The 23,985-nt window shown below is 56.4% G+C and overlaps 7 protein-coding genes across 7 annotated transcripts, besides 33 other annotated features; 2 read left to right on the forward strand and 5 right to left on the reverse strand.

Moving 5' to 3' along the window:
* The first annotated feature begins 125 nt into the window (after positions 1-125).
* Positions 126-166: a tandem repeat.
* A 44-nt stretch (positions 167-210) lies between these two features.
* On the forward strand, positions 211-1,133 carry EKO05_0010597 (F-actin-capping protein subunit alpha; the record flags this gene model as incomplete). Its single annotated transcript, XM_038943515.1, has 3 exons — positions 211-264; positions 317-591; positions 647-1,133. 3 exons carry the CDS (start codon positions 211-213, stop codon positions 1,131-1,133), a joined length of 816 nt encoding a protein of 271 aa, XP_038793552.1.
* A 979-nt stretch (positions 1,134-2,112) lies between these two features.
* Positions 2,113-2,141: a tandem repeat.
* A 125-nt stretch (positions 2,142-2,266) lies between these two features.
* Positions 2,267-2,301: a tandem repeat.
* A 354-nt stretch (positions 2,302-2,655) lies between these two features.
* On the forward strand, positions 2,656-6,631 carry EKO05_0010598 (uncharacterized protein; the record flags this gene model as incomplete). The annotated part of the gene is made up of 2 exons (XM_038943496.1): positions 2,656-3,309; positions 3,359-6,631. 2 exons carry the CDS (start codon positions 2,656-2,658, stop codon positions 6,629-6,631), a joined length of 3,927 nt encoding a protein of 1,308 aa, XP_038793553.1.
* Positions 6,632-6,885: 254 nt separating this feature from the next.
* Positions 6,886-6,935: a tandem repeat.
* Positions 6,936-6,940: 5 nt separating this feature from the next.
* Positions 6,941-7,048: a tandem repeat.
* A 241-nt stretch (positions 7,049-7,289) lies between these two features.
* Positions 7,290-7,336: a tandem repeat.
* Positions 7,335-7,382: a tandem repeat.
* Positions 7,383-7,740: 358 nt separating this feature from the next.
* Positions 7,741-7,864: a tandem repeat.
* Positions 7,865-7,877: 13 nt separating this feature from the next.
* Positions 7,878-9,743: a mobile genetic element.
* Positions 8,454-8,773: a mobile genetic element.
* Positions 8,484-8,779: a mobile genetic element.
* Positions 8,523-8,773: a mobile genetic element.
* Positions 8,538-8,743: a mobile genetic element.
* Positions 8,538-8,764: a mobile genetic element.
* Positions 9,627-9,760: a dispersed repeat.
* Positions 9,761-9,776: 16 nt separating this feature from the next.
* Positions 9,777-9,862: a tandem repeat.
* Positions 9,863-9,957: 95 nt separating this feature from the next.
* Positions 9,958-11,299: a mobile genetic element.
* Positions 10,936-11,174: a mobile genetic element.
* A 23-nt stretch (positions 11,300-11,322) lies between the features above and the next one.
* Positions 11,323-11,399: a tandem repeat.
* Positions 11,400-11,417: 18 nt separating this feature from the next.
* Positions 11,418-11,454: a tandem repeat.
* Positions 11,455-11,533: 79 nt separating this feature from the next.
* Positions 11,534-13,591, reverse strand: EKO05_0010599 (ESCRT-0 subunit protein hse1; the record flags this gene model as incomplete). Its single annotated transcript, XM_059637801.1, has 4 exons — positions 11,534-12,381; positions 12,430-13,053; positions 13,102-13,432; positions 13,502-13,591. 4 exons carry the CDS (start codon positions 13,589-13,591, stop codon positions 11,534-11,536), a joined length of 1,893 nt encoding a protein of 630 aa, XP_059493784.1.
* Positions 12,865-12,901: a tandem repeat.
* Positions 13,592-13,694: 103 nt separating the features above from the next.
* Positions 13,695-13,736: a tandem repeat.
* A 497-nt stretch (positions 13,737-14,233) lies between these two features.
* Positions 14,234-14,255: a tandem repeat.
* A 436-nt stretch (positions 14,256-14,691) lies between these two features.
* On the reverse strand, positions 14,692-17,471 carry EKO05_0010600 (Non-specific serine/threonine protein kinase; the record flags this gene model as incomplete). The annotated part of the gene is made up of 4 exons (XM_038943602.2): positions 14,692-14,796; positions 14,852-15,186; positions 15,236-16,622; positions 16,668-17,471. The coding sequence occupies 4 exons, from the start codon at positions 17,469-17,471 to the stop codon at positions 14,692-14,694; spliced, it is 2,631 nt and encodes an 876-aa protein (XP_038793556.2).
* Positions 15,899-15,931: a tandem repeat.
* Positions 16,555-16,605: a tandem repeat.
* Positions 16,979-17,007: a tandem repeat.
* Positions 17,081-17,160: a tandem repeat.
* A 671-nt stretch (positions 17,472-18,142) lies between the features above and the next one.
* Positions 18,143-18,320: a tandem repeat.
* A 149-nt stretch (positions 18,321-18,469) lies between these two features.
* Positions 18,470-18,505: a tandem repeat.
* A 769-nt stretch (positions 18,506-19,274) lies between these two features.
* EKO05_0010601 (uncharacterized protein) lies at positions 19,275-19,439 on the reverse strand (the record flags this gene model as incomplete). Its single annotated transcript, XM_059637802.1, has 1 exon — positions 19,275-19,439. The coding sequence occupies one exon, from the start codon at positions 19,437-19,439 to the stop codon at positions 19,275-19,277; it is 165 nt and encodes a 54-aa protein (XP_059493785.1).
* A 435-nt stretch (positions 19,440-19,874) lies between these two features.
* EKO05_0010602 (uncharacterized protein) lies at positions 19,875-20,033 on the reverse strand (the record flags this gene model as incomplete). The annotated part of the gene is made up of 1 exon (XM_059637803.1): positions 19,875-20,033. One exon carries the CDS (start codon positions 20,031-20,033, stop codon positions 19,875-19,877), a length of 159 nt encoding a protein of 52 aa, XP_059493786.1.
* A 773-nt stretch (positions 20,034-20,806) lies between these two features.
* Positions 20,807-20,838: a tandem repeat.
* Positions 20,839-21,100: 262 nt separating this feature from the next.
* EKO05_0010603 (cell agglutination protein Mam3) lies at positions 21,101-23,503 on the reverse strand (the record flags this gene model as incomplete). The annotated part of the gene is made up of 4 exons (XM_038943596.2): positions 21,101-22,169; positions 22,219-22,888; positions 22,938-23,164; positions 23,244-23,503. 4 exons carry the CDS (start codon positions 23,501-23,503, stop codon positions 21,101-21,103), a joined length of 2,226 nt encoding a protein of 741 aa, XP_038793557.2.
* Positions 21,146-21,184: a tandem repeat.
* Positions 21,185-21,199: a tandem repeat.
* Positions 23,504-23,522: 19 nt separating the features above from the next.
* Positions 23,523-23,578: a tandem repeat.
* Positions 23,579-23,985: the final 407 nt, after the last annotated feature.

Below are 23,985 nucleotides of genomic sequence, written 5' to 3' on the forward strand. Positions count from 1 at the left end.
GAGTGTGCGTAGTGAATGATGTGCTCAGTTAGTGCTCTTGCGGCGCAATGTTTTGGACCCCTCGATCGCCAACTTGGCCCGGAGCAGCAGCACTTGCACTCCGCACCACCCCCGAGCCCCCGCCTCACCCACTGCACCCACTGCACCCACTGCACCCATTGCACCCCAACAACACAGCCACCGACTCTCCTGGCTCGTCGAAACACCAAAATGTCACGATCGTCGGCCCTCGGCTCTTTCGTCGAGTCTGCGCCTCCTGGCGAGGTGTGCTCTCCTCCGCCCCCCCCCTGTGCACGGCGATGCTAACACGGCGCAGCTTGCGGACGTCAGCAAGGCAATCAAGTCCATTCTCGGCGACGGCAACGTCGAGACGGAGCTTGCGCCCGCTTACGAGAAGTACAACGAGGAGCAATTCACCACCACGAAGCTCCCCGGCGGCAGCACCGAGATGCTCGTCAGCCCCTACAACTCCCTCGGCGAAGGACGCTACTACGATGTCGAGACACAGAGCTCCTTCGACTTCGACCATGCAGCACAGAAGGCCAGCGCCGTGCAGAGCTACGTAGTGGAGAGCCAGCACGAGGATCTGGTGTAAGCATGAGAAGCAAACCCAAAGATGGACATGCGGGACGCTGACACCCAACAGCAAGAGTCTTGTCAAGAGCCTTGGAACCCACACCTCTGAACACTACCCCAGGTCCTCGCACGGCGTCTTTCCCATCGAAGACGACTCGCAGCTCGCCCTCGTGACGGTCGCAAACAAGTACTCGCCCTCGAACTACTGGAACGGCCGGTGGCGCTCGTGCTACTTGTACAACCCCTCGAGCGGCAGCTTGACCGGCGCAATCAAGGTCGATGTCCACTACTACGAAGACGGCAACGTACGTCTGCTCACCAACAAGGACGTCAGCCTGAGTGTGAGCCCTGGCGCGAGCGCGAGTGAGGTGGTAAGGCAGATTGCAACAGTCGAGAAGAAGTACCAGGAGGACCTGAACAAGGCTTTTGGCAGTTTGAGCGAGGGCGCGTTCAAGAGCCTTAGGAGACAGCTGCCAATCACGAGGCAGAAGATTGAGTGGGAGAAGATCAGCGGGTACAGATTGGGGCAAGATATCGGTGGTGGTGCGAGGCGATGAGCATGAGGTGACTGCACGAATCTATTTGTCAGACCGTGAATCGTGGAGATTACGACGAAGCTGCACGCGGCTGGAAGTACAGTGCATGCAGCCACCCGTGGACGCCCGCAGGAGGGTGGCTCCGATCCCCTGCCTCTGCTTTCAAGCTTTCAAGCTTTCATCGAAGCTTGTCGTCACTCTCGAGCACCTGCCATCATCGATGGTCGCCGTTTGCCTCACCACGACGCTGTAGTCCCATGCAAGGTTGCCCTCGTTCACAATCTATTCATAGCCTGAGCTCTTTGATTCACAACAGAACCACCAACCCTCACAGAGAAGACAGACAGACCAACACCCAACACCAGACCCTGTGCTGTGGCTTGCTGATCGGTCTAGCTATAGCCATCTTTGCGTCGATGGCCATCTACGCTGTGGGGTGCACGAATGCGGGATTTGGAGGACTATCTGCGACTCGGGCATTGGTACGATTATGTTAGGATTGGCCTGAGTAAGGAGAAGGAATCAACCGTGCGCTTCTTGGGTCTGTTCGTCGGCGGTGGGAATGCAACGATGTTTCTGTTCGTACAAAGCTAGTCGACATTTGCTGGATGTGAGGACAGTCGTTGTCTGCTTGATATGTACACAACACCTGGAAAGTGCTGCGAAGACGGGCACCGACGATCCAAGCAACTGGCTGCATCACCTGAAAGAGTCGGTAGAAGTACACGGAAGCATCTCGAGAGCCAACGAAGGTTGTGGCGGTAGAAGGTTCCATGCCTGCGGGTGCGCCAACCTTTCCAGCTCTAGGCCGACATCAGCGCCCCACATGTCTTCCCCCAAGGGACGGCGGCCACCTTTACCGCAGCTCAAGCCTCACCGCAGAACATCAGCTGTCAACCGACTTTGCGACTGAAGGAGGCTTTTCGCTTGCATTTGCTCCGTGTCCCCAGGTAAGTGCCTCTCCCGCTGCTTCTTCTCTTTTTCTTGACAGCCTCGGCTGCGCACTCGCACTCGCACTCGCACTCGCACAGCTGCGTCTGTGGGCTGTCCGTTGGCTGTCCGCAGCCGTAGCCTTCTGGATCCTTGGTTCGCATCGCTCGTTCACCACTTTTTGGAGCTCACGCCGATATCTGTCCTCACCCTTGCCGCCCCCATCTCTCTCTCTCTCTCTCTCTCTCTCTGTCTCTCTGACACCCCATCAACAGACTCCACCCCCCTCCAACCTACAATACCCCCCACAACCTACAATACCCCCAACCTACAATACCCCCAACCTACAATACCCCCAACCTACAATACCCCCCAACCTACAATACCCCCCAACCTACAATACCCCCAACCTACAATACCCCCAACCTACAATACCCCCAACCTACAATACCCCCCAACCTACAATACCCCCAACCTACAATACCCCCCAACCTACAACACCCCCAACCTACAATACCCCCAACCCTCAAAGTGGCTTCGCTCAGCTAAGCTACTCCACCCACCGTCCACGCAATACACCCTTTGGTCAACTCGAAACGGTTTATTCTGAAACATGGCATCCGAAGCAGTTCGCAGCTCTGCCACCGAGGGCCTGACCCCTGCGCAGCAGCTGATGGAACAGCACGAGAACAACGACCACCACGTCACCGTCGAGGACGTGCCCGATGAGGAGGACGTCGCCCACCCGGTGCCCTCGGCTGCCTCCAAGCCCGCCGCTGCCGACGCCCCGCTGAGCGACAAGGCCGCCGGCAAGCAGAAGGCTGAGGAGCCGGCCCCTGCCCCCAAGAAGCCCGCCCTCAACACCCAGTCCGAGGAGGCCTTCCCAGCCCTCGGCCCCGTCAAGCCGCGTGGGCAGGCTCCCGTCCCCACCTGGGGCAAGAAGCCCGCCGCCGTCGCCTCCAACGGCCCCAATGGCAGCAACGGCGCCTCGGCTCCCTCCGGCCCTGCGATCCGCGGTCCCGCAGTCGCCTCGATGAACCTGCCCGGCAAGCACACGGAGCGCATCTCCTTCTCGACCGCCCAGTTGACGCCGCGCCAACAGCTCAAGAAGCCCGTCGGCGAGATCATCCGCGACATCAACAGGCGCTCCAAGGCCAGGCTCGAGCAGAAGACCGGTCCCCACGGCCAGATCATCTTCGAGTCCACCGGTCCCGTCGACGCTGTAAGGGAGTCGCTCAAGGAGATTGCCAACGAGGTGGGAAGCAAGGTGTGTTCGCCACCCAACGACCGTTTGGAACTCCACTAACAAGCGCCAGCAATCCGTCGATGTCCCCGTCCCTGCATCCGTCCGCGCCCACATCATCGGTCGTCAAGGTTCCAAGATCCAGGAAATCAGCAAGCGCACGGGCGCCCGCATCCAGGTCCCCAAGGCCGAGGCGGGCGAGGACGAGGACACCGTCGTCAACGTTCACATCGAGGGCAATGCCTTGACCGCCGAGATGGCTCGGCGCGAGATCGACGCTATTGTCAACGAGCGCACCTCGACCGTCAACTTGCGCCTCAAGGACATCCCCGCCGAGTTCTACCCCTTCCTCGCTGGGCCTCAGAACATCCACACCCACAGGCTTACACAGGGCAAGGATGTCGACGTCAAGATTCCCGAGTACTACACCTGGCAGTCGCAGGCACCTCCCCAGAATGCTCGCAACCAGCCGGGCAACTTCGTTCCTCAGGCCGACTTCCCCATCCGTATCTCTGGAGAGCGCGTGGCTGCCCAGCAGGTCCAGGCCGAGCTCGAGCGCCGTGTGCAGCAGCTTCGCCAGCGATTGGCCGTCGACCAGCGCTCCATCGAGCGTGGCCGACATCAGTTCCTGGTCGGCGATCGCGGTGGCTCTCTCCACGACTTCCTCGAGGAGACTGGCTGCAGTCTTGTCCTGCCTCCCAACTCGGACGACAGCGAGACCGTGTACATTGTGGGACCACCGGACAAGATCGAGCAGGGTGTCAACAAGCTCGAAGACCTTGCCGCCAGCATGACCATGGCCACCGCTGACGCCGCCCGTGAGCACCGCGGACCCAACGCACAGGCGCACGCCCACAACCTGACTCGCTACCTGCGCCAGCGCAAGGCACTCGCCGAGCTGGAGCGCCTGCACGAGGCCAGCATCGTCGCCCCCACAGACCGCGACGGCCCGACCGGCTACGAGATCTACGCGCGGGACGGCAAGAACAGCATGAAGGCTCGTGGCGATGTCATGAGCGTCTTTGGTGCTCACCCTCCCAGCAGGTTCTCCACCGTCAACGTGGACCCCTTCTACCACTCCTTCCTGCGTCAGCGCCCAGCTCCGCAGATTCGCCAGGACACTGGTGTACACATCGTCTTCCCCGACGAAGAGGAGGACTCGCCCGAGCTCGTCCTTGTCTACGAGAGCCGTGACCCCTACGAGGACTACTCCATTCCCCGCGGCAAGCCCCAGAACGAAGAGATCAACGTCTACAAGAAGGCTCTCCAGGAGGCTTCGGAGCTGATCCACCGTCTCACCAAGAACCAGCCTCAGATCGCATCTCGTGACCTTGAGGCTAGCCAGAAGTTCCACCGCAAGATTGAGCAGTTCGTCAGCGAGGAGCAGCAAGGTCTTGCACACGACCAGGTTCCCGTCCAGGTCCTGTTTGGTGGACGACGACCCGAGGCTGCCGACCGCTCCAAGGACAGCTTCGCCATCCGCGGACCTTCGAACGCTGTGGACGACTTGAACGCTAAGATCTTGGCTTTCATCGAGCAGGCCGAGAAGGACGAGCTCGAGCGTGGCCACATCACCACCTTCGACTACCCCCAGAAGTACGCTAGCCACCTCGTTGGCAAGGGCGGCGAGAACATCCAGAAGCTGCGCCAGAAGTTCGATGTCGATGTCCAGATCGATGACGGCAAGGTCACACTCAAGGGTCCTTCGCAAAAGGCCGAGGCTTGCAAGAAGGAGATTCTCGGCATGGCCAAGAAGCTCGAGGATGAGGCTTCTCACGTCCTCAAGATCAAGCCGCAGTACCACCGCGAGCTCATTGGTGCCGGCGGCAAGCAGGTCGAGCGTCTGCAGACCCGCTATGGCGTTCGTGTCAACTTCCCCAGGAGGGCGAAGAACGACGATGACGCCGATGCAACATCACAGCGCAACACCAAGGGTAGCCAGAACCCTGACGAGGTCATCGTCCGAGGACCCAAGAAGGGTGCGGATGAGGCTCGTGACGAGATCCTCAGTCTTCTTCAGTACATCGTTGACAACTCCAACGTGGACACCATCTCTGTCGCTCAGAGCCAGATCCCTCAGCTGATCGGCTCGGGCGGTCGCGAGATGGAGAACCTCCGCCTCGCCACTGGTGCTCAAATCGATGTTCCCGGTGCTCGTGAGGGCGCTGATCCTTCCGGCCGTGCTGAGATCAAGATCAAGGGTACCAAGCAGCAGGTCCAGGAGGCCAAGAAGATCCTCCAGGAGCGCGTCAAGGTCTTCGACGACACTGTCACTGAGACCCTCGATGTTGACCGCAAGCTTCACCGTAACCTTATTGGTGGCCAGGGTTCGAACATCCGCCAGATTGTCATATCCGCTGGTGGACCAGACAACTCCCGCGATCTCGCTCGCATGGTCCGCTTCCCCAAGCAGGACACTGATGGCGACTCCAGCACCATCAAGATCGAGGGTCCTAAGAGCGTGGTCGAGAAGATCGTTGCCGCCATCAAGGCTCAGGTTTCGTCCCTTGAGAACCAAACGACCGAGATCCTCGAGGTCTCCCCTGACAAGCACCGCCTGTTGATCGGTCGTGGTGGCGAGACTCGCCGCTCGCTCGAGTCGCAGTTCAGTGTCCAGCTTGACATCCCCAAGCAGACCACGCAAGGTGCTGCGCGCAGCCAGGTCAAGATCGCTGGCGAGCCCTCGGCCGTTGAGAAGGCCAAGGCGCACATCCTTGAGCTTGTCAAGGGCCAGGAGGGTGAGACGGTCGAGGTCCCTCGCCACCTCCACCACATCATCTCCGACAACGGCCAGTTCTTCCGCCGCCTGCGCAACAACCAGAAGATCACCGTCGACCACGGCAACCAGCAGCCTCCTCCTAAGCCCGCTCAGACTGAGGCTGGTAAGGCAAGGAAGGGCGCGAACGGCGCTCTTCCCTTGATCACTGACGACGCCACCTCTGGCGCAGACGAGCACTCGTGGGAAATTGTCGACAACAACGCCGTCGAGGAGGGCACCGACACCTCTGCCACCATCCCCTGGATCCTCCGCGGTCCATCTGAGAACATCCCCAAGGCGCGTCAGCAGCTTGAGGATGCCATCAAGGCCGCGTCCAAGCCTTCGTCCACCGGCTTTCTGATCCTGCCCGACCCGCGCAGCTACAGGCTCGTCGTCGGCTCCGGCGGCAGCACAATCAACAACCTCCGCAAGGAGACAGGGACCAAGATCCAGGTGCCCCGCGACCAGGCCAAGGACGAGGCCATTGAGATCACCGGCACGAGGGAAGGGTGCGAGCAGGCACGCCAGCTGATTCTGGACATCATCTCCAAGGGCGGCAATGGCGGCCGCGGCCGTCGTGACGAGTAGAGCTGTCCTTTTCGTGTTGATTTCAGTAGCATGGGAGGAGCGATTTTGAGCACCAATTTGATGATTAGCTTCCTTTCGTTATCATTTTGCTTCCAGATATGGATGGCTATCCAAGGCAGGGATTTTACAAAGAAGCGAGACATGGAGACGTTACGGACGTCTTGGTTTTTAATACAACTACGGAATCACCAAAAGTTTGGCCTGTTCTATTTCAGACGTCTTTTGTCTTCTTCATCATCTCCACGGTCATTATCGTTGTTGTTGTTGTTGTTGTTGTTGTTGTTGTTGTTGTTGTTGTTGTTGTCCTCCGAGTGAGTAAGTGAGTGAGTGAGTGAGTGAGTGAGTGAGTGAGTGAGTGAGTGAGTGAGTGAGTGAGTGAATGAGTGAGTGAGTGAGTGAATGAGTGAGTGAGTGAGTAAGTAAACCCCCTACCCAGCAATCATACCCAGTAATCCTCACTAGATCCTACCCCCCTCCCCCATCCTCTCCTAGCGCTCACGCAGCGCCGCTGCAATGTTTGGGATGTGTGCTAGAAACACGGATATGCGTCCGTAAGGTGGAGTGGTCAGTGATGTGGCATGGTTGGCATGGTTGGGAGGTCTGCCGTTTGTAGATTCTGGGCTGCAAATCTCTGCGCGCCATGTGCTGTTTCTTTTTGGTTGTGTGGTGTTGTGCTGTTGCTGGTCTTTGTGCTGTGCTGTAGGTAGGCTGTACGCTGTATGCTGTGTAATGTATGATGTACCTGTATCGCAAACAGCAACAGAAAGATAAGAGAAGAGAGAAGAAGAGAGAAGAAGAAGAACAAGAAGAAGAAGAAGAACAAGAAGAAGAACAAGAAGAAGAACAAGAAGAAGAAGAAGAAGAACAAGAAGAAGAACAAGAACAAGAGAACAGGAAGAACAAGAACAAGAACAAGAACAAGAACAAGAACAAGAGAACAGGAAAATATCTATAGAACAATAATTTCTATCTATAAATCTCTTGTTTCTATCACTACTACTACTACCTCCTATAGGTGCACTTGGCGTCTATCTGCTAGACTAGTGTGGCAAAGTGGGTACTAGACATGCATAGGCCTAGGGTGCAGAGGTACTTATAGCAGCTAGTGTAGAAGAAGAAGAACAAGAAGAAGAAGAAGAAGAAGAAGAACAAGAACAAGAACAAGAGAACAGGAAGAAGAAGAAGAAGAAGAAGAAGAACAAGAACAAGAACAAGAGAACAAGAGAACAAGAAAATATCTGTAGAATAACGTACTCCACAAGCGAGCTGCCCACCCAAGCGAGCTGCCCACTTTTGCCAAGACCACACCAACACCACAACTACTTCGCAATACTACAGTACACAGCAGTAATATACTGTACTAAATAGTAAGCTGTACTAGTCTATAGTACTCTGCGCATCTTTACTGCATGTTTGCGCGTTATGCCCTATCTTGCTACATGTGCTACAGCGCCTTAAAGACTAAGTGCTCCCATTAACGCGTAACCTCTTCTTTGCCTTCTTCCTATTACTACAGGCCTCAAACTCCTTCAGAGTAGTTAGCCGCACTCCCTTACTAAACGTTAGTGTCCCTTCACGCTAGATTTGCTTTCTTTTGTGTGATTTACGACGTGTAGCAGCCTTGTTAGCTGCCTGTAGGTTAGTAACCTGGTTGCGCACTAAAACCAGTAAATGCGCTATTAGCTCTGCGCCTTTGGTAAGCTGATTAAGGGCGTCAACTATGGGCGTTAGTGAGCTATTAGCGTGTCTCTAAATCCTCTCTTGAATCAGATTTAATTAAGACCTAAATTCTAGGGTGTTGCTTGGTGTTTTAGACTCCTATGTGCTGTTGTCTATAGTAGGTAGTGTTAGTGTGCGCAGGCGTACTTCAAGCTTTAATATTACAGCCTCTAGGTTAAATAGGACTAGACCAGCGCCTCTAAATCCTCCCTGTATATTGCTATTAGTAATTAAAGCATTAAAAGCAGCTTTAAAGCACAGCAAGAACTTAAGTTTAGTGATACGCGTGATCTTGCTGCGCATTAGCTGCTCGGCTTGGCGGCTATAGGCCTTCTTTAATGGGGAGAAACAACCCACGTTAAGTGGCTGCAGCAGGTACAACAAGTGTGGAGGCATGCACAGAGTAATAATCTTGTGCTCCTTATAGTACTAGTGGAATTCAACCAAGTTGTGGCTCTTGTAGCCGTCCAGAATAAGCAGCTAGTAGCTACTAACAGTGCGCGCCTTTATGTGCTTATTAAAGTGCTTTAACTACTTAACTCTAAGCTTATTATTAGTCTAGCTATTATTAGAGACATTAAGAACCTAGTTGTTAGGTATACTAGGCTCCTTGTACCAGGCTAAGAGGTAGTGCTTGCTAGAGAAGATAATAAAGGGTGGGATAGACCAGCCCTTTGCATTAATACCCTAGATGATACTTGTCCACTCACAGTCGCCCTACTGCACTGTCTTTGGTCTCCCTTAACGCTTAGAGCCTGTAATAACAGCTCCTGTTAATATAGTGCCTATTATAAAGCCAGATTTATTAAAGTTATAGGTGTCTTTATCTAGAATACTATACTTAGCTTTAGTATTCTCTACAAGCTAGAACTAGTTACTAATCACCTTAGGATCCTTACAAAGCGCTCTCTTATAGTCGTACTTGCAATTAAACTTAACTTTAAGCTCTAGCCAACGTTTAACAAAGTTGGCAGCCTAGTTCTTACTAACAGGGGTCTAATAGCGCTTAGCAAGCAGAGAATTGGCTATATCCTCCACATTAGCAAGCTAGGGCAAGTATCCTTGCTTGTCTAGCTTCAGTACATGCTGGACAATCACCTCCTCTTTAGTGCTAGTTATCCTTATTATGTTAGGCTTGCAATTGCGTTAAGAGAGCGTTCCTGCGTGTTAAGTGTCTAGTGTTCTTCTAGGAACTTTGTAGATTGCTGCTGCGCGTTACACGCTTAGCGTTGCGTCTTACTTAATTGCCTAAAGAGCAAGCTGTATATCAGTTTTATTAAAAGGCTTTAGTAGGTTGCTGCGTTAAGGCATTATAAGTTGAGTAAAGTTTGGTGTGGTCTTGGCAAAAGTGGGCAGCTCGCTTGGGTGGGCAGCTCGCTTGTAGAGTACGTTAATAATTTCTATCTATAAATCTCTTGTTTCTATCACTACTACTACTACTACTACTACTACTACTACTACTACTACTACTACTACTACTACTACTACTACTACTACTACTACTACTACTACCTCCTATAGGTGCACTTGGCGTCTATCTGCTAGGCTAGTGTGGTATAGTAGGTACTAGACACGCATAGGCCTAGGGTGCAGGGGTACTTACAGTACTACGTCAAAAGTTAGTTCCACTAAGCGAATCCCCGCATCATCACCACGCCCACTACCCCACTTTGTGAGGCAATTGAGATAGCTACACATAGTCAAAACGCTCTAAATTTTAAGGTTGTACTGTTCTATACTAGTATTTTGTTTACCAGCCTTTTGCCTTCCTGCAGGCACTTAGGCGTGCTGGCATACTACTAATAAGTTTCTTAATAAGTAAGTTTAGGATGCAACGCTAGCACTCCTTTAACGCCTTATAAAACTTATCCTAATACTCTTCTGCCTTGCTATAGTTGTTAAACTGTAGGTAGAGCTTATGCATTATCCGTTTAAGGCGCCACTAGAGGTACTTAATTAGGTTAAGATTAGGTAAGTAAGCCAGCTATAGGAGAGTTATAATGTTATAATCTGCTATAAACATCTATACAGCGTAGGAGGTGTATATACACACGTTATCCTGCATAAAAAGCTAAGACTTATAATAGTAAGGTAAGAGACCTTACTTAAGTGTTTTAATGTAACTTTTGCTGGTATAGCCACCACGTAGAGCATCAGGGTCCCTCTCTATAATAATGAGTGGACTCTGCTGTGGTCTACCCCGTGCATCTAGCCATATGGCTCCCTACACTATCTAAGCAGGTAAACAACTAGTAGAGATCCTAGTAATTATCCTTAGCTTCTATCTCTTATCAGGATAGCAAAACACCCACTGCTGTTCATGGCTAGAGCCCTTCTGAACAGAGCACTTATTGCTGAACTTAACTGTGTGCTAACGCTAATTGAACGTCTAATGCTCTTAAGCAAACTAGAGACGCTAGAGAGCATGCCTACAAGTAAGTTTAGGCCTCTTTTTACTCCTCTAACAGGTTATATAGTATTACTTAAGTGCGCAATAGATAGTTAACTTACTAGGCTTGTAGGTAGTAGTGTTGTCAGGTAGGGTAATCTAGGCAACTTTAGCAAGCTTAGAGTAGGTAATCTAGGGATTCCTTTGTGTTGCGTGGTGTAGGAGCTTCTTCTGCGTATCAGATAGTATCTTAGGTCTGCCTAAGCAAGGTCTATTGCGTGTAGTTCCTGTAGTGTTAAAACGTTTGTAAAGATTTCGGATAGTACGCTCGCAACAGCCAAAGTAACTAGCAACTTTATAGGTACCTGCACCTGCGTGTAGCCACCCAATTGCCTGATCCCGCTCTACAGAATTTAAGCGACGGCGTTTCTGCATCTAATAGTTAAGAAAGTAAGGAAAACGGAGTGGTAGTGGTGAAGTTGTAGGTGGTCAAAAAGTATGGGTGGCTGGGTTGACGCGTCGGAGGGACGCTAGCGCGGAACTAACTTTTGACGCGCGACTGTATAGCAGCTAGCGTAGAAGTAGGAGAAGGAGAAGGAGAAGGAGAAGGAGAAGGAGAAGGAGAAGGAGAAGGAGAAGGAGAAGGAGAAGGAGAAGGAGGGGAAGAGGAAGTGTATGTGATTATGCTTATGCTTGTGCTTATGCTTGTGTTTATCTACTTCATCACTATTCATTCATTGCGTTGGTATCTAAACCCCCCCCCCTGGTAATCGCAACCCTAACCACATTCATCTTCACCTGTAAAACCCCTCCTCCCCACCATCACCTCCCACAGGTGCACTTGGCGCCTGCCCGCCAGGCCGGTACGGAAGATACGCCTGGCTCTGCGGTGCGGGACTGCCCGTAGCGCCCGGGGGCGCGGGGGGTGCGTAGCCGGGCTGTGACGGCTGTTGCTGTGGTGGGTATCCGTACTGGTTTTGCTGCGGGCCGGGGGCATAGGGGTCGGATGAGGGTTGCTGATCATGCGGCTGCGGCTGCGGCTGCGGCGGCGGAGAGGTGATGTGGTCGTAAGGGTTCTGAGGGGGTGCGGAGGATTGGGGAGGGTAGCCTGGGGGTTGGCTTTGCTGCTGGGCGGGCGGATAGGGATACTCCTGCCCTGCTGGAGGAGCGCCTTGCGGGGCGCCGTGGAAGGACTGGCGGTTGTCGACGGGCGAGTCGTAGTGCCCTGTTGACAGCTCTTGAGGTGCAAAGCTTTGGGGCCGGCCGACAGGCACCCTACTGAGAGATGGGTCGTTGTAGGCGTTGGATGGGGGGCCGGCCTGAGGTGCTGGGGTTGGTTGCTGACGCTGTTCGCCGGGAGGAACCATGAAGAAGGCAGGGGTTGAGCCTGCTGGAGGGTATTGGCCAGACGGGCCTTGTGAAGGTGGTGCTCCAGCGCCGTAGAAGCGGCTTGGATCCTGCTGAGGTGTTGCGGCGCTGGGTGGATAACCAGCGTATTGAGATGGAGACGGTGCGCTGTAAGCGCCATAGGCTGGACGGCCGCCGTATGCCGGCTGTGCTGCCTGTGTCATCGAAGCCTCAAGTAGCGATTCGTAGTCACGGCGGCCCTTGATGAACTTCTCATTCAGTTGTGTGAAGTCGTCTGATGCTGGTCAGTGGTAGTCTGTGGTAAGCGCGCGGACAAACCTACCCTTCTTCTGCGAGTACTTGCCAATCAGCTCGATCAGCTTCGGCCTGATGGCTAGCGTCGAGTGGTAGAGCTCTGTGATCTCCTCGTTGTCCCGAACGTCGCCTCCGCCTTGTGAGCTTGTGCTGAGCAGCGCGAGCAGCTTCTCCACGTTTCGAATCTGCGCAAAGACCTCTGCCTCCATCTGTGCCTCCCTCTCCAACTCCTCTCGTGTGGGGTCCTGCAGCTTCTCGACGTAGTTGAGAGGGAAAATGCCGGTCTGTCCACGCAGCGAGCCCTTCCACCAGTCCTTGTACACCGACTCGAGTACCGCAATGATGTCGCCCTTTTTGAACTGCAGCTCGCCGGGTTCCGAAGGCTGGAAGTCGTACAAGGCGCGTACTCGCGAGACAGTTGCTGCGGTGGTTCCTTGTGGTGCTGGCGCCGGGGCCTGTGCAGGCTGTGCGCTGGAGCTGGCGCCTGCGCTTGCGTCTTGAGGAGCATTCGACTTGGCGGTGGCAGGGGCGGAGCCCTTGGACTCTCGTATCGACATGGCCAGCGCCATCTGCAACTCCTCCTCCTCCTTCTGGCGGTCGGTATCGGAGATCTGCGTCTTTTGTGGTTTCGAAGGTGCTCGCAGATTGGGATCTGGATGTGTCAGCGTCATGGTATCGTGCGCATGCCAAGGCAACTCACTCTGCGACTTCAGCTTGTTGTAGGCGCCCTGCATGATGCCGAGGTCTGGATCACGGGAGAACATGTCCGACCACTCTCCCATACGTTCGAGGATCTTGGCCTTGACTTGCTGGTGTGTGTTTCGGTCGTTGGCGAGCCTCAGTAGCGCGTCTGTGAAGCTGCGAGAGGCCAACTCCTTGTGCATCGGCACCCCGCAGTTCTGGCTGAGGGCGTTGGCGAGCTCGAGGGTGTAGAGCTGCACGTTGGCGTTGCGGTGCGCCAGGCGCTTGATCATGGCCGCAACGGCTTGCTGGGCGCCAGTGTCTGCAGATCCAACCTTGTCGCATACATCCTGCCGAACGCTGTCAGTAGGCGTGGTCACATGGTCGTGTGCAGTCCGCGCAAGAGGACCAGGTCGTACCAGTATGTATTCCCAGTTCTCGCTCGTCAGATTCTCATCCGTAGCCTTGACGACAACATCGTCAAAGAGGTTCGACTGCGCGCGAAACATGATGTCGGTCTGCTGCCTGTTCTGATGCGCCCGGGCGGGGATCTGTCGGGGATGCGCCGTGTGGATGCGGGCGATGGGGGACAGCAGCACAAGGGTGCTGTATGCGGTTCGCGGTCTGTCGTTCGCGGTCTGTCGTTCGCGGTTCAAGCTCGGTCGGCGTCTTACAGGTCAAGGGCGAGAGCTCGAGGTGTCGTGGTGACGAGGCTTGGAGAGCTCCCGCCGAACTGTACAGCCTAGCCTAGTGGCGCCGAGGGTGACGCGGGCGGGCGAACATGCGAACACCTGCCCGCTGCGCCACACGTCGTCGTTTGGCCTTGGCCTGCTTCTCTCCGGAGTCATTCACTCCTCTTCATTTGCTTTCATTCGCAGCTGATCCAGGCAGCACACCGTGTATAACAGTCACAGCACACTGACATGCAAACGCAGCTAAAGTGTCTGGTAGGACTAAGATTTGCTTTCCGTGCCGACCATGTAGCCAAGCCTTGTACCCATGACGCCCGCCTAGGTAGTATAGACACTATAGATGGAAGAGTGGTGTATAAGGCACAAACATTTCTGGACATGATGATTCGTGAAGAGCGTGCTGGAACCACAGCACACTCGCTCTCTTCGACGCCAATCCCCTGCCAGAAAGCCAGGGAGAAAAACAAAAAAAACAAAAAAAGGGCGGTCAATGCCAAAGCATCTCGAGGAAATCCGAACGTGTAACGTAAAGACAACAGGCCACGGGCTCGTTCGGTCGCTCCGCAATGCTGTCTAGACATGTACATCGAAATTTGCACGTCGTCGCTCCGTACCCGTCGACACGTCTCGTGTGCGGTACGCTAGATGTAGGGTCGCTTGAACGCGGGAGAAGCTCGAATCCAAAAGCTTGTACGTCAACCTGTGTCAGTCCTGCACAACGCATGCCATGCCCAATGGCCGACCCTCAACGGCCGACTCAACGAGCGCAGTCCGACCGTACTAGAACGCCTCCGTTTTGCCGTACCACTCGGCATACGACTCCGTCTTGGTGTGCGAAGAGTGGCTGTTCTGCGTGTGCGCCCCAAGTTCTCCTAGGTTCCTGGATGAGATGCACCCAGAGCCTGGAAGGAAACAAATCACATACCGCCCTTCTTCTTCCTCTCGTCAGCTCTTGCTTTCCGCGCAGACAAGACCAAGGGCGACAGTGTGTTGAGCGGTTCTGAAGTCTGGATAAAGGGGTGCTACAAACAGGTTAGCAGACGACTCCACAAGCACAGGCAGCATGTGCAAACGTACCACGAGAAGATCATGGGCACTCGCACGCTTGTCAGGATCGACCTTCAGTGAGAATCCGAGAAAGTCACGGAAGACTGGAGACAAGGCGTGTTCTTCCTTGATGGTAGGCGTGCCGTTTGTCGCAATCAGCCAGAGCGCACGGAGAGGGCTCTCGTTCAAGTAGGGCGGTTCTCCTTCGATCATCTCGATGGCCATGATGCCCAGCGACCAGATATCAACTTTGCGGCCGTACTCCTTGCGTGTGACCACCTCGGGTGCCATCCAGTATGGAGTTCCGACCATTGTCGTGCGCTTGTTGTGGTGCTCGTTGATCTGCGCGCAGAAACCGAAATCGGCTGTCATGTGGTCAGCACTTTGCTACTTCTTGCGGTGTAGTCTACTTACTGAGCTTGATGTTGCCTTCGAGGGACAGAAGGATGTTGTCCGATTTGATGTCTCGGTGGATGACGCCCTTGGAGTGCAGATGCTGAAGACCGTGCAGGACTTCCCTGCAGACCGCGGCGATCTGACCCTCTGACATGATGTTGAAGGTGACTACATCAGTCAAGCTGCCACCCTCCATGTACTCCATGACAACCCAGAGATCACCTCGTACGAGGAAGCTGTCCATGAAGTTGACAATGTTCTTGTGCCTGCTGTCCTTCATGACCAGAATCTCGTTGATGATCAAGTCTTTCTTGGGCTGCTGTTCGAGGTTCATCTGCTTGATAGCGACACACTTGTTGGTGCCGATTTCATAGGCCTGGTACACGCCACCAGAAGCGCCCTGGCCGATCTTGTTCAGCTGACGGTATCGGAGGGTAGGGTCGGCGTTTGTGCAGATTGCATTGAGCTTGGCGACGATATCAGGACCTTGGCTCTGCCTTGGCCGTTGCCTAGGACGAGGCGCTGGGCCAACGCGTGCCTGCTGCGAGGGTAGAGGGATGTTCTGTGGGTCCATTTGCTGAGCAAGCTGTTGCTGCGGCGAGGGCTGTACGTGTGCTGGAGGCCCATGGTTGAAGGGCTGCGATTGCGGTACTTTCTGGCTGACACTTCGACCGAGATGTGGCGGCTGCTGCGGCGGCTGCTGCTGCTGCTGCTTGTGTACACTCATGGAATGCTGAACAGCAGCCATGGCTTGGGCTTGCTGTTGCTGGTATTGCTGAGCAGACGAGATGGCAGTCTGGCTGTTGGAGGGAGACTCGTATTGCGGAGGTGTCCCGCCTGTGGTGTTGGCGCGGCTGCGCGGTGCCGAGGAAGCAGAGGTGCCATATGCGCTGTCTGTAGCCTGGGGAGAAGCATAGACGAGCTGGGGCGTGTCGTTCTCCTGGCGAGGAGGTTGCTGGGTGACGATCTGGGCAGGGGCGGCAGGGGCAGCTCGGGCCGGGACGAGGTTCGCTGAAGTCGAAGCAGCGCCGGGCGGGCGAGGAGCGGGTCGGTGAGAGACGATGGAGCCATTGAGCTGAGGCGTGTTGGCGACGGGCGAGGTCAAGCTGCGGGGTAGCGGTACGGGGGGCGGAGCTCTGGGGTTTTCGAAGCTGTCGTGCTCGTTGCGTGGAAATCGTGGACTTTGCGGGGGACTGAGGGGCTGGGCGGATCCGTAGGCGGGGTTGAAGGACTGGTGGTGGGGGTGGGCAGCGCCCATCTTCTCCCAGACGTCGTCGTCGCCGTTCTTCTCGGCGTTGTTCTTGTAGAAGTTGACGACGTCCATGGCGGCCTGGGGGTGCTGCTTCTGCTCCTGCTCTGTGATGCCATTCTGCTGCAGCATGCGCTGCCATTCCTTGGGGAGACCCTGGAGCAAGTTAGCGAGGAGCTACGGCGGCGGCAGTGGACGTACGGTGAACTCGCCCGTCTCGTTGTCGATGCTGACGTGGGTGACGTGCATGGGGTTGGTGGGGGTGGAGATGGTAGGGCGGCGCGGCGAGCCCAGCATGTTGCTCATGAAGGTGGAGAAGGTGCCCTTTTTCTTGCTGCTGTCGGGCCTGCGGCTCTTTGCGCCATCGCCTTCGTCGCTGTAGCGGTTGCGCGGGCTCTTGGAGCCCGAGGGCGGCGTGTCCATCCTGCGGGCGAGCTGCTGGAAGGACGTGGACTGGCGCAGGCGCGGGGGCTTCTTGAAGCGTGAGGGCTGCGAGTGGGCGTCGAGCGTGTGGGCGTGGACGGGGCCGGGGGGGCGGGGCTGCTTGGAGTTGTGGGCGGCGGCGACGATGTGGGTGAAGGAGTCGCCGGTGAGTTGGTGGGCCGAGGGGAGTCTGGAGGTGGTGGTGGTGGTGCTGGCGCTGGCGGTGGCGGTGGGGCTGGCGGAGGCGGTGGTAGTGTTGGCGGCGTCGTGGAAGGGGTATGCGCCGCTCGCATCCACCGTGCGGCTCTCGGTCAGCGGCGTGAGCAGCGAGGGCGAGCGGCGGAGGCTGCTGGACGACGACGAGGCAGGATGGCTGCTGCTGCCGGCGGCTGGAGAGATGCCAAGGCCGGAGGTGTAGCTGCCGGAGCGCTCAAAGTACGAGGCGGCAGACGGGGCACGCTTCAGGCTGCTGGCGGTGCTGTACTTGTTATTGTACGCGACGGGCGGCGGTGCGCGCTCTCGTGTCTTCTTGGACAGGCGGCGGTGGGCCTGTGCCGCCTTGCTGCTGTCTCGCTCGTCCATGGCGGGCACTGCTGACGGCTGACGGCTGGCCCCGGGGCCTTGGGTACGTGGTACAGCGGTGCCGAATGCAGTGCCAGTCCAGTGATGGCCACTGCCAGTCCGGTCCGGTCCAGCAATTACGACTGCCAGTACCAATGCCCGTCCAGTCAGTCCAGTAGTGCAGCGGTGGTCCAGTCAGTGTGCAGTGCAGGTGCAGTGCAGTGCAGTGCCAGTGCAGTGCCAGTGCAGTGCCAGTGCAGTGCCAGTGCAGTGCCAGTACGGGTGCAGTGCAGGTCCAGTGCAGGTCCAGTGCAGTGCCAGTGCAGTGCCAGTACGGGTGCAGTGCAGGTCCAGTGCAGGTCCAGTGCAGTGCCAGTGCAGGTCCAGTTCAGGTCCAGTGCAGTGCCAGTGCAGTGCCAGTACGGGTGCAGGTGCAGGTCCAGTTCAGGTCCAGTGCCAGTACGGGTGCAGGTGCAGAGAGGTGCAAGGGCGGCCAGCGAATAGAGGGGTCTGTCAACGGCAGTCGCAGTCGAGGGGAGCGCTGGCTTGATCAGATCCTCCGGTCGAAGAACCGCCGGCGCAGATTTCAACCTTTGCTGCACAGACACGGACAGACAGCACCTCGCGCCTCACGCCTCGCGCCTTGGTGGCATCCTGGTTCCCCATCGCTGCCGGCGCCTGCTAGTCCACCGTGCCCACTGCATAGTGCAAACTGCCCACTGCCCACTGCCCACTGCCCACTGCCAACTGCAAACTGCAAACTGCAAACTGCAAACTGCCCACTGCCCACCGCCCGCCCACCGCCCACTGCCACGGTCCACCGTGCAAGTGCCCACCGTGCAAGTGCCCGCAAGTGCCCACCGTGCCCACGCGCCGAATGGGTCTTGCTAATGCTTCTCATCTCCACACAACGTCAAAATGAGTTTCACACCGTAGCCCCCCCCCCTCCATCTCATTTCCAACATCGCAACCCATGCGCCGGCTAAACGGCGTATCTCTATGCGAGGGTGCCGTCCATGACCACCCACCGCCCACCGCCCACCGCCCACTGTCCATAGTTACCGCCTACGTACGGCTTCACGACCAGAGACACCTCGTGCACCGCCTGCGTTTGGGCATCCACGCTGCACCTTCCTGCTATAGCATGATAGACTGATGCAGCGGTGCAGTGCGTGTCGTCATGCCATGCTTCCCCCCTCGTTCCAACAAAGCACGGCAGTGGTGCAAGCAGAGCAGGGCGACCTGAGCTGGCCTTGCCTGCGCGCCTGCCCTCTTAGGCCGGCTAGCCCCCCACCAGCCATGCCAGCTGCTGCCCTTCTGGAAGCCTGCCGCCTTTTCCCCGCCGAACTTCACATGCCGCGACTCACCACCACTGTGCCACGACCGCTGCCATAACGACGCTGCACACACGCATCGTCACTCCCGTCTCGCCTTGCGTCACACTAGCACTGCCGCCCATCTGTCAAATCTCACGCCTCGACATGTCGAGACACACCTTCGAGCGCCTTTGCGCCCAGCCCTCCACCACTGCCAGCGCTCGACACGTGCCTCAGCCTAGCGCTACACATTACCAGCGAGCCGCACCACAAACCACTAGAGCCAGCCCTTGTCTCACGCTCATCAACCTCAATCGTGCCCGAGGCACCTCACTTGGCCCTGCCTCGCCTGCCGCAAGGCACAGCGTAAAAAGCAACCACAACTCAACCTTCTGAGCTCATGAAACGCGCCATGCACACACCCGCGACTCGCCACCGCAGCTTTCGGTAGCACAACCTCCCCATCTGCCGACCCTCGAACTCTGCAGTCAAGACATCAGGTCATCTGTCAACCACGCACCCACAGAGCCATCACCAAGCGCGCCAGCTTCCTCCGAAATGCAGAACACGGCATCAACGGCCTCGTACGCGACAAAGCACGTTGTACACGTACAGACACTGGTTTTCCCAATGCGCGCTGGCGCCCGAGCACATTAACGTTGACTCCAAGCATCAACCTTCCGTCGCGGCAGCGGCTCCTCCGCCGCACGCTACCAGCGCACACCAAACGCTCCGGCGAGCGTCATGGCCAACGTGCCGGGACTGCTGATCAACAACAGAAACGGAAAGAGTGGGGCCCTCGAGCACAAAACCGCTGATCTTTGAGTCTGGACAAAGTTTGTGAGAAATTGAGACAAGGAACCCCGCCGCTAGCCTGGTGAGAGGGGAGAGGTCATTTCGGCGAGCGACCCGATTTTGGAGGTTGGTGTGCTGGTGGGGTCCAGTGTGCAATCGGCCCGCAGACCATGCTCGGAGAAGGCTGACGCAGGTACGAACGAAATCCTAACACAACCAAGACAGGTGGTCATTGGACGACAGCATACTCTCTACCACTCGCACGGCTTAACATCAACTCTCCAGGCGCTAGCTATCTAGCGGTACCAATGCGCTACACGTCACCGCTCGAACGCAACAAGGAAGAACACCACGTACTGTGTGCTGACCGCAAGTCCTCTCGACGAAAACACCGGGCTGCCTTTTGGTGAGTTCTTGACCGCTGAGTGCATAATTCGCTAGATATTGATCTCACCGCCAATCTTGCGCCCATTCTGATAAGCGTTCATGCTCTACTCACCGCTTATGGGACTAAACTCTAGTCGCTGTTGACTTTACACGGGTCCAGTGCTGATCGCAGCATGCAACTTCTGAAGCCATGGATAGCATCACTTCATTTCACTGCTCGATTGCTAGATATTTGTGGTACCAGCAAAGTTCGTCGGTGACGATGAAATAGTACATGATTGCATTTTCATCTCTTCATTGGACTGCATCTACCTAGTAAAAACCTGCAGCACCGGTCAGTAACATGGCTGACCGAGATGGATCCATATTCCAGCAAAGACACACTCCTCATACTCATCAGATACACACCCCACACATCCAGAACACCCCGTACCTTCCAACGCTAGACTCGACACAACCCTTGGCAAACACTCTACCTCGAACCCAGAAACCCTTGTCCAACCATTTCACCCTCTCACGCCTCGCGGGTCTCCTACTCCGATCCACCGAGCTGCAGCTTGGGATGAGCATGCCGAGAATCCTGCACACTTGATTCAAAGACAGCGAGCGGGTGAGTGGGAGTGAGTGGGGGTGAGTGCAAAGCGCCCCATGCTACGACAACAGCTGCACAGATGGGATAGGGAGGAGGGAGGCGTCAGCTTGAAACAAGTGCTGGATCGCAGTAGACAGGTAGGTAGTAACGCAGTGTGAGTCGTGGGACAAGTGTCTGGAAGGGAAGGGAAGAATACACCACCACTCCGATGCGGTGTTTTGCTTTTCGTATGATACAGAGAGAGGGAAAACAAGAAAAGAGAAAAAAAGAAGAAGAAGAAGAAGAAGAAGAGGAAGAAAAACGAACAGAGCCCCGAGTAGGCCAACCCGTTTGTATGTCCATTACACAGTGCACTCCGCAATCTCCTCCTCCCTACGCGCGAGCCCCTCGTCGCCCTTCCATGTCCTTTGGCGCAGAATCTCGTTTTTGATCTTGTTCAGAACAGATGGACTTTCGCCGCGCTTTGTGTTCTCGTATCTGCTCGCGATTGTGGCAAAAGACTCGCTGCGTGCTAGGAGAAAATCGCAAGTCAATCACTTGTTTCGAAGAAGAACGTAGGGTTACCGGTTCCCCAGCAGAGGTTGCGACTCGCTGCTGCTACCGCCCTTGTTCTTCTTCTTACCTCGCTTCTTCCTCTTCTTCTTGCTCTCGCCCTTGTTTGCGGCCTGTGATTCGTCTTCAGACTGTTGTCTCGAGTCTTCGGCACCGTCAGCATGGTGGCCTGCGAGCTTGTCCTCAGAGTCACTAGAACTTGTAGTCTCCAAGACAATCTTCTTCACTCCGTTCACGTCGATGATGTTTTCAGAGATGCTACCGCTGCGGGCTGTGTGACGCTTCTTCGGCGGGCTGCGAGAGCGAGATTTCCTGGAATGCAGAGATCCGACGGTGCTGTGCGAATTGCGACGTTCCCTGGAATGGCCGTCGTCGTGTCTGCCATTCGTGCCTTCGTTCACAACCTCGGCGTATGTCGGTTGAGCTCCTGGAGAGATGGCGTCATCACCTGCGTTTTCAGCACCGTTTTGGCCAGAGGTCCAGGTCGCACGGTCGCCACTAGGAGCAGCCATTGTCCCATATCCAACAGCTAGACTGTGCACACCATCACTAGCTTCGCCAGCGGCAGACGACAAGAGGCCCTCACCGATACCTCCTTCGGGGGCGTGCGATGTTTGAGCAAGGACACCCTGCGACGGGGGTCGAGAATACTCGGGAATAGTGGCGGGGATTTCGGGTTGTGGGGAGCTGGTGTGGCCGGGCTTGATCTTGACAGTATTGATACGGGTGGATTTGGGTCTGTTGGCGGCATTCGAGGGGCCGAGGTGCTTCAAGTGCTTGATCACTTCAGGATCGTCGCTGCGAAGAGGATCCGCGGTGCCCTTGTTGCCTGTGCTGCGGCGACGGAGCATAAACGTGGCGGGCCTGAGACTGTCGCCCTGCTCGGGCATGGACATTTTGCGTGGTCCACCTTTCTGCTCTGTGTCCGTCTCGCTATCGATGGCCTGTGCTTCACACGGCTTGCGGGGTCCATCCACGACCACGGCGCCCTTCGGTATGCGGGTTCGTGGGGCAGGGGCCATGCGACGAATGGCCTTGTGAACGTCGACAAAGACATCAGACTCGTCAATGATTTCCCTACCAAGGGTTAGTAAAGCAGGCGGGGCGCGTCTTTGGGGATACTCACTCTCCGATAAGTTCCTCGATGACATCCTCGAGCGTGACCACACCGACAGCACCATGCGAGTCGCCGGGGAAGTCCGAGACGAGGACCATGTGGGACTTGCCCTCCTGGAAGAAGTTGATGATGTCCAAGCAGCTAGTCTCGGGCCGTGTCTCGGGAAGGGTAGCCAGAGCAAACTCGCGTACGCGCACGGCGTCTTCCGGGTCGTAGGTGATGAGCATCTTGACGAGCAGCATGCCGACAAAGTCGTTCTTGTTCTCGGGGGTGTGGATGGGAATGCGAGAATAACCGGCAGAGAGAATGTTCTCCATCATCTTCTCGTCCAAGACGGTGTCAGATGGCATGGTGAAGACGTCCTTCATGGGCGTCATGATGTTGCCAACCGGCTTGGCCTTGAGGTCGAGGACGGCGGAGATGATGGTGACCTCGTCTTCGTTGAGGCGCTCGTCGGCGTGGCCAAGGGACTGGTGCAGGGTGACCAAGCTCTTCAGTCCGGCCTTCTTGTACGTGGTGCCGTGGTCTTCGCCGAGGAGGTAGTCGAGGAGCTTCGCGGTGGGCCAGGCCACAGGCGACATGATCCACATGAGGCCGAGGACCATGGGCGCGCACCAGGCACCGATGGGGAGTCCATAGCGGACGCAGATGGACTGGGGCACGACTTCACCGAAGATGACTGGAAGGGTCAGTATCGTGCATGCAGGGCAAGCGCGGACCAAATGTACCAATGAGAACCGTGGAGCTGAGGACAGCGGGCCAGCCTCCACCAAGGGACCTGTCGAGCACTATGGGCAGTGTTTCGTTGGTGATGACGTTGCTCAGGAGCAGCGTGACGAGGACCCAGTGCTTGCCGTACTTGAGCAGGCGCAGGACCTTCTTGGACGTCTTGCGCTCGTTGGGCTCGCCAGAGGTAGCGAGGACTTGCAGGTAGATTTCGTCCTGGCCCATCAACCTGTGCACGCAGCGTTAGCTTGTGGTTGCACCGTGGGGGGGGGAGAGAGGGGGGGAGGAGAGAGAGAGGGGGGGCGCACGCAATGGTCAAGCCAGCAAAGACACCGCCGGCAAGCACCAGGCCAACGGCGATGCCCAGGTACAGCCAGAGACTCGCGTCGTCAGGTGACTTGGGCAGGTCTTCGTCGGCGAGCGCGTTCACGATGCCGCCGAGCGGCAGGGCCGTGATGACGGGTGCAAAGGCGTGGAAGACGCAGACGAGCAGCATGTGCACGCGCCCGGCCCGTGAGCCATTGACGCTGCTCATGGCGGCGCGAGAGGCGCTGACGGCAGAGGCCATGGCGAGATGCAGCCGCTGAGTGCTGTGGGGATAAGGTGCGAGGTGCGGTGCGGTGCAGGGCAGGGCAGGGCAGGTCGAGGGCTGCGCGCAAATAATGCAATGATGCGCGGATCCAACGGGCGGTTCGGTTGGTGTGTGCACTGTGCTCGCTGTCGCTCAAAGCGGGTCACGGCGATGCAACCCAGCTCGAACGCCTGGACCAATCTCGCAAGAGACTCTCCGCAGCGCTGTTGAGACGCCGTGCCGCGTTCTGCCAGTTGCGCAGCATCCAAACGAGATTGCTGTGCTCCACGCCCGTCATCACAGCATCTGACAGCCTTCAGACATTTCGCGCCAAGCCCTTTCGCTGCCGCTGCAGGAGAAAGCGCTGATGGCGCCCCACCGTTCGCGAACGCTTTCACTAGCCGAACGGAAGCTTCGTCGACCAAGGACGTCATTTTGCATTGGCCGAGTCGATGCACGTGAGCGCTGCTTAATCAGAG

The sequence above is a fragment of the Ascochyta rabiei genome, chromosome 20, assembly GCF_004011695.2.
Source record: "Ascochyta rabiei chromosome 20, complete sequence".
Lineage (NCBI taxonomy): Eukaryota > Fungi > Ascomycota > Dothideomycetes > Pleosporales > Didymellaceae > Ascochyta > Ascochyta rabiei.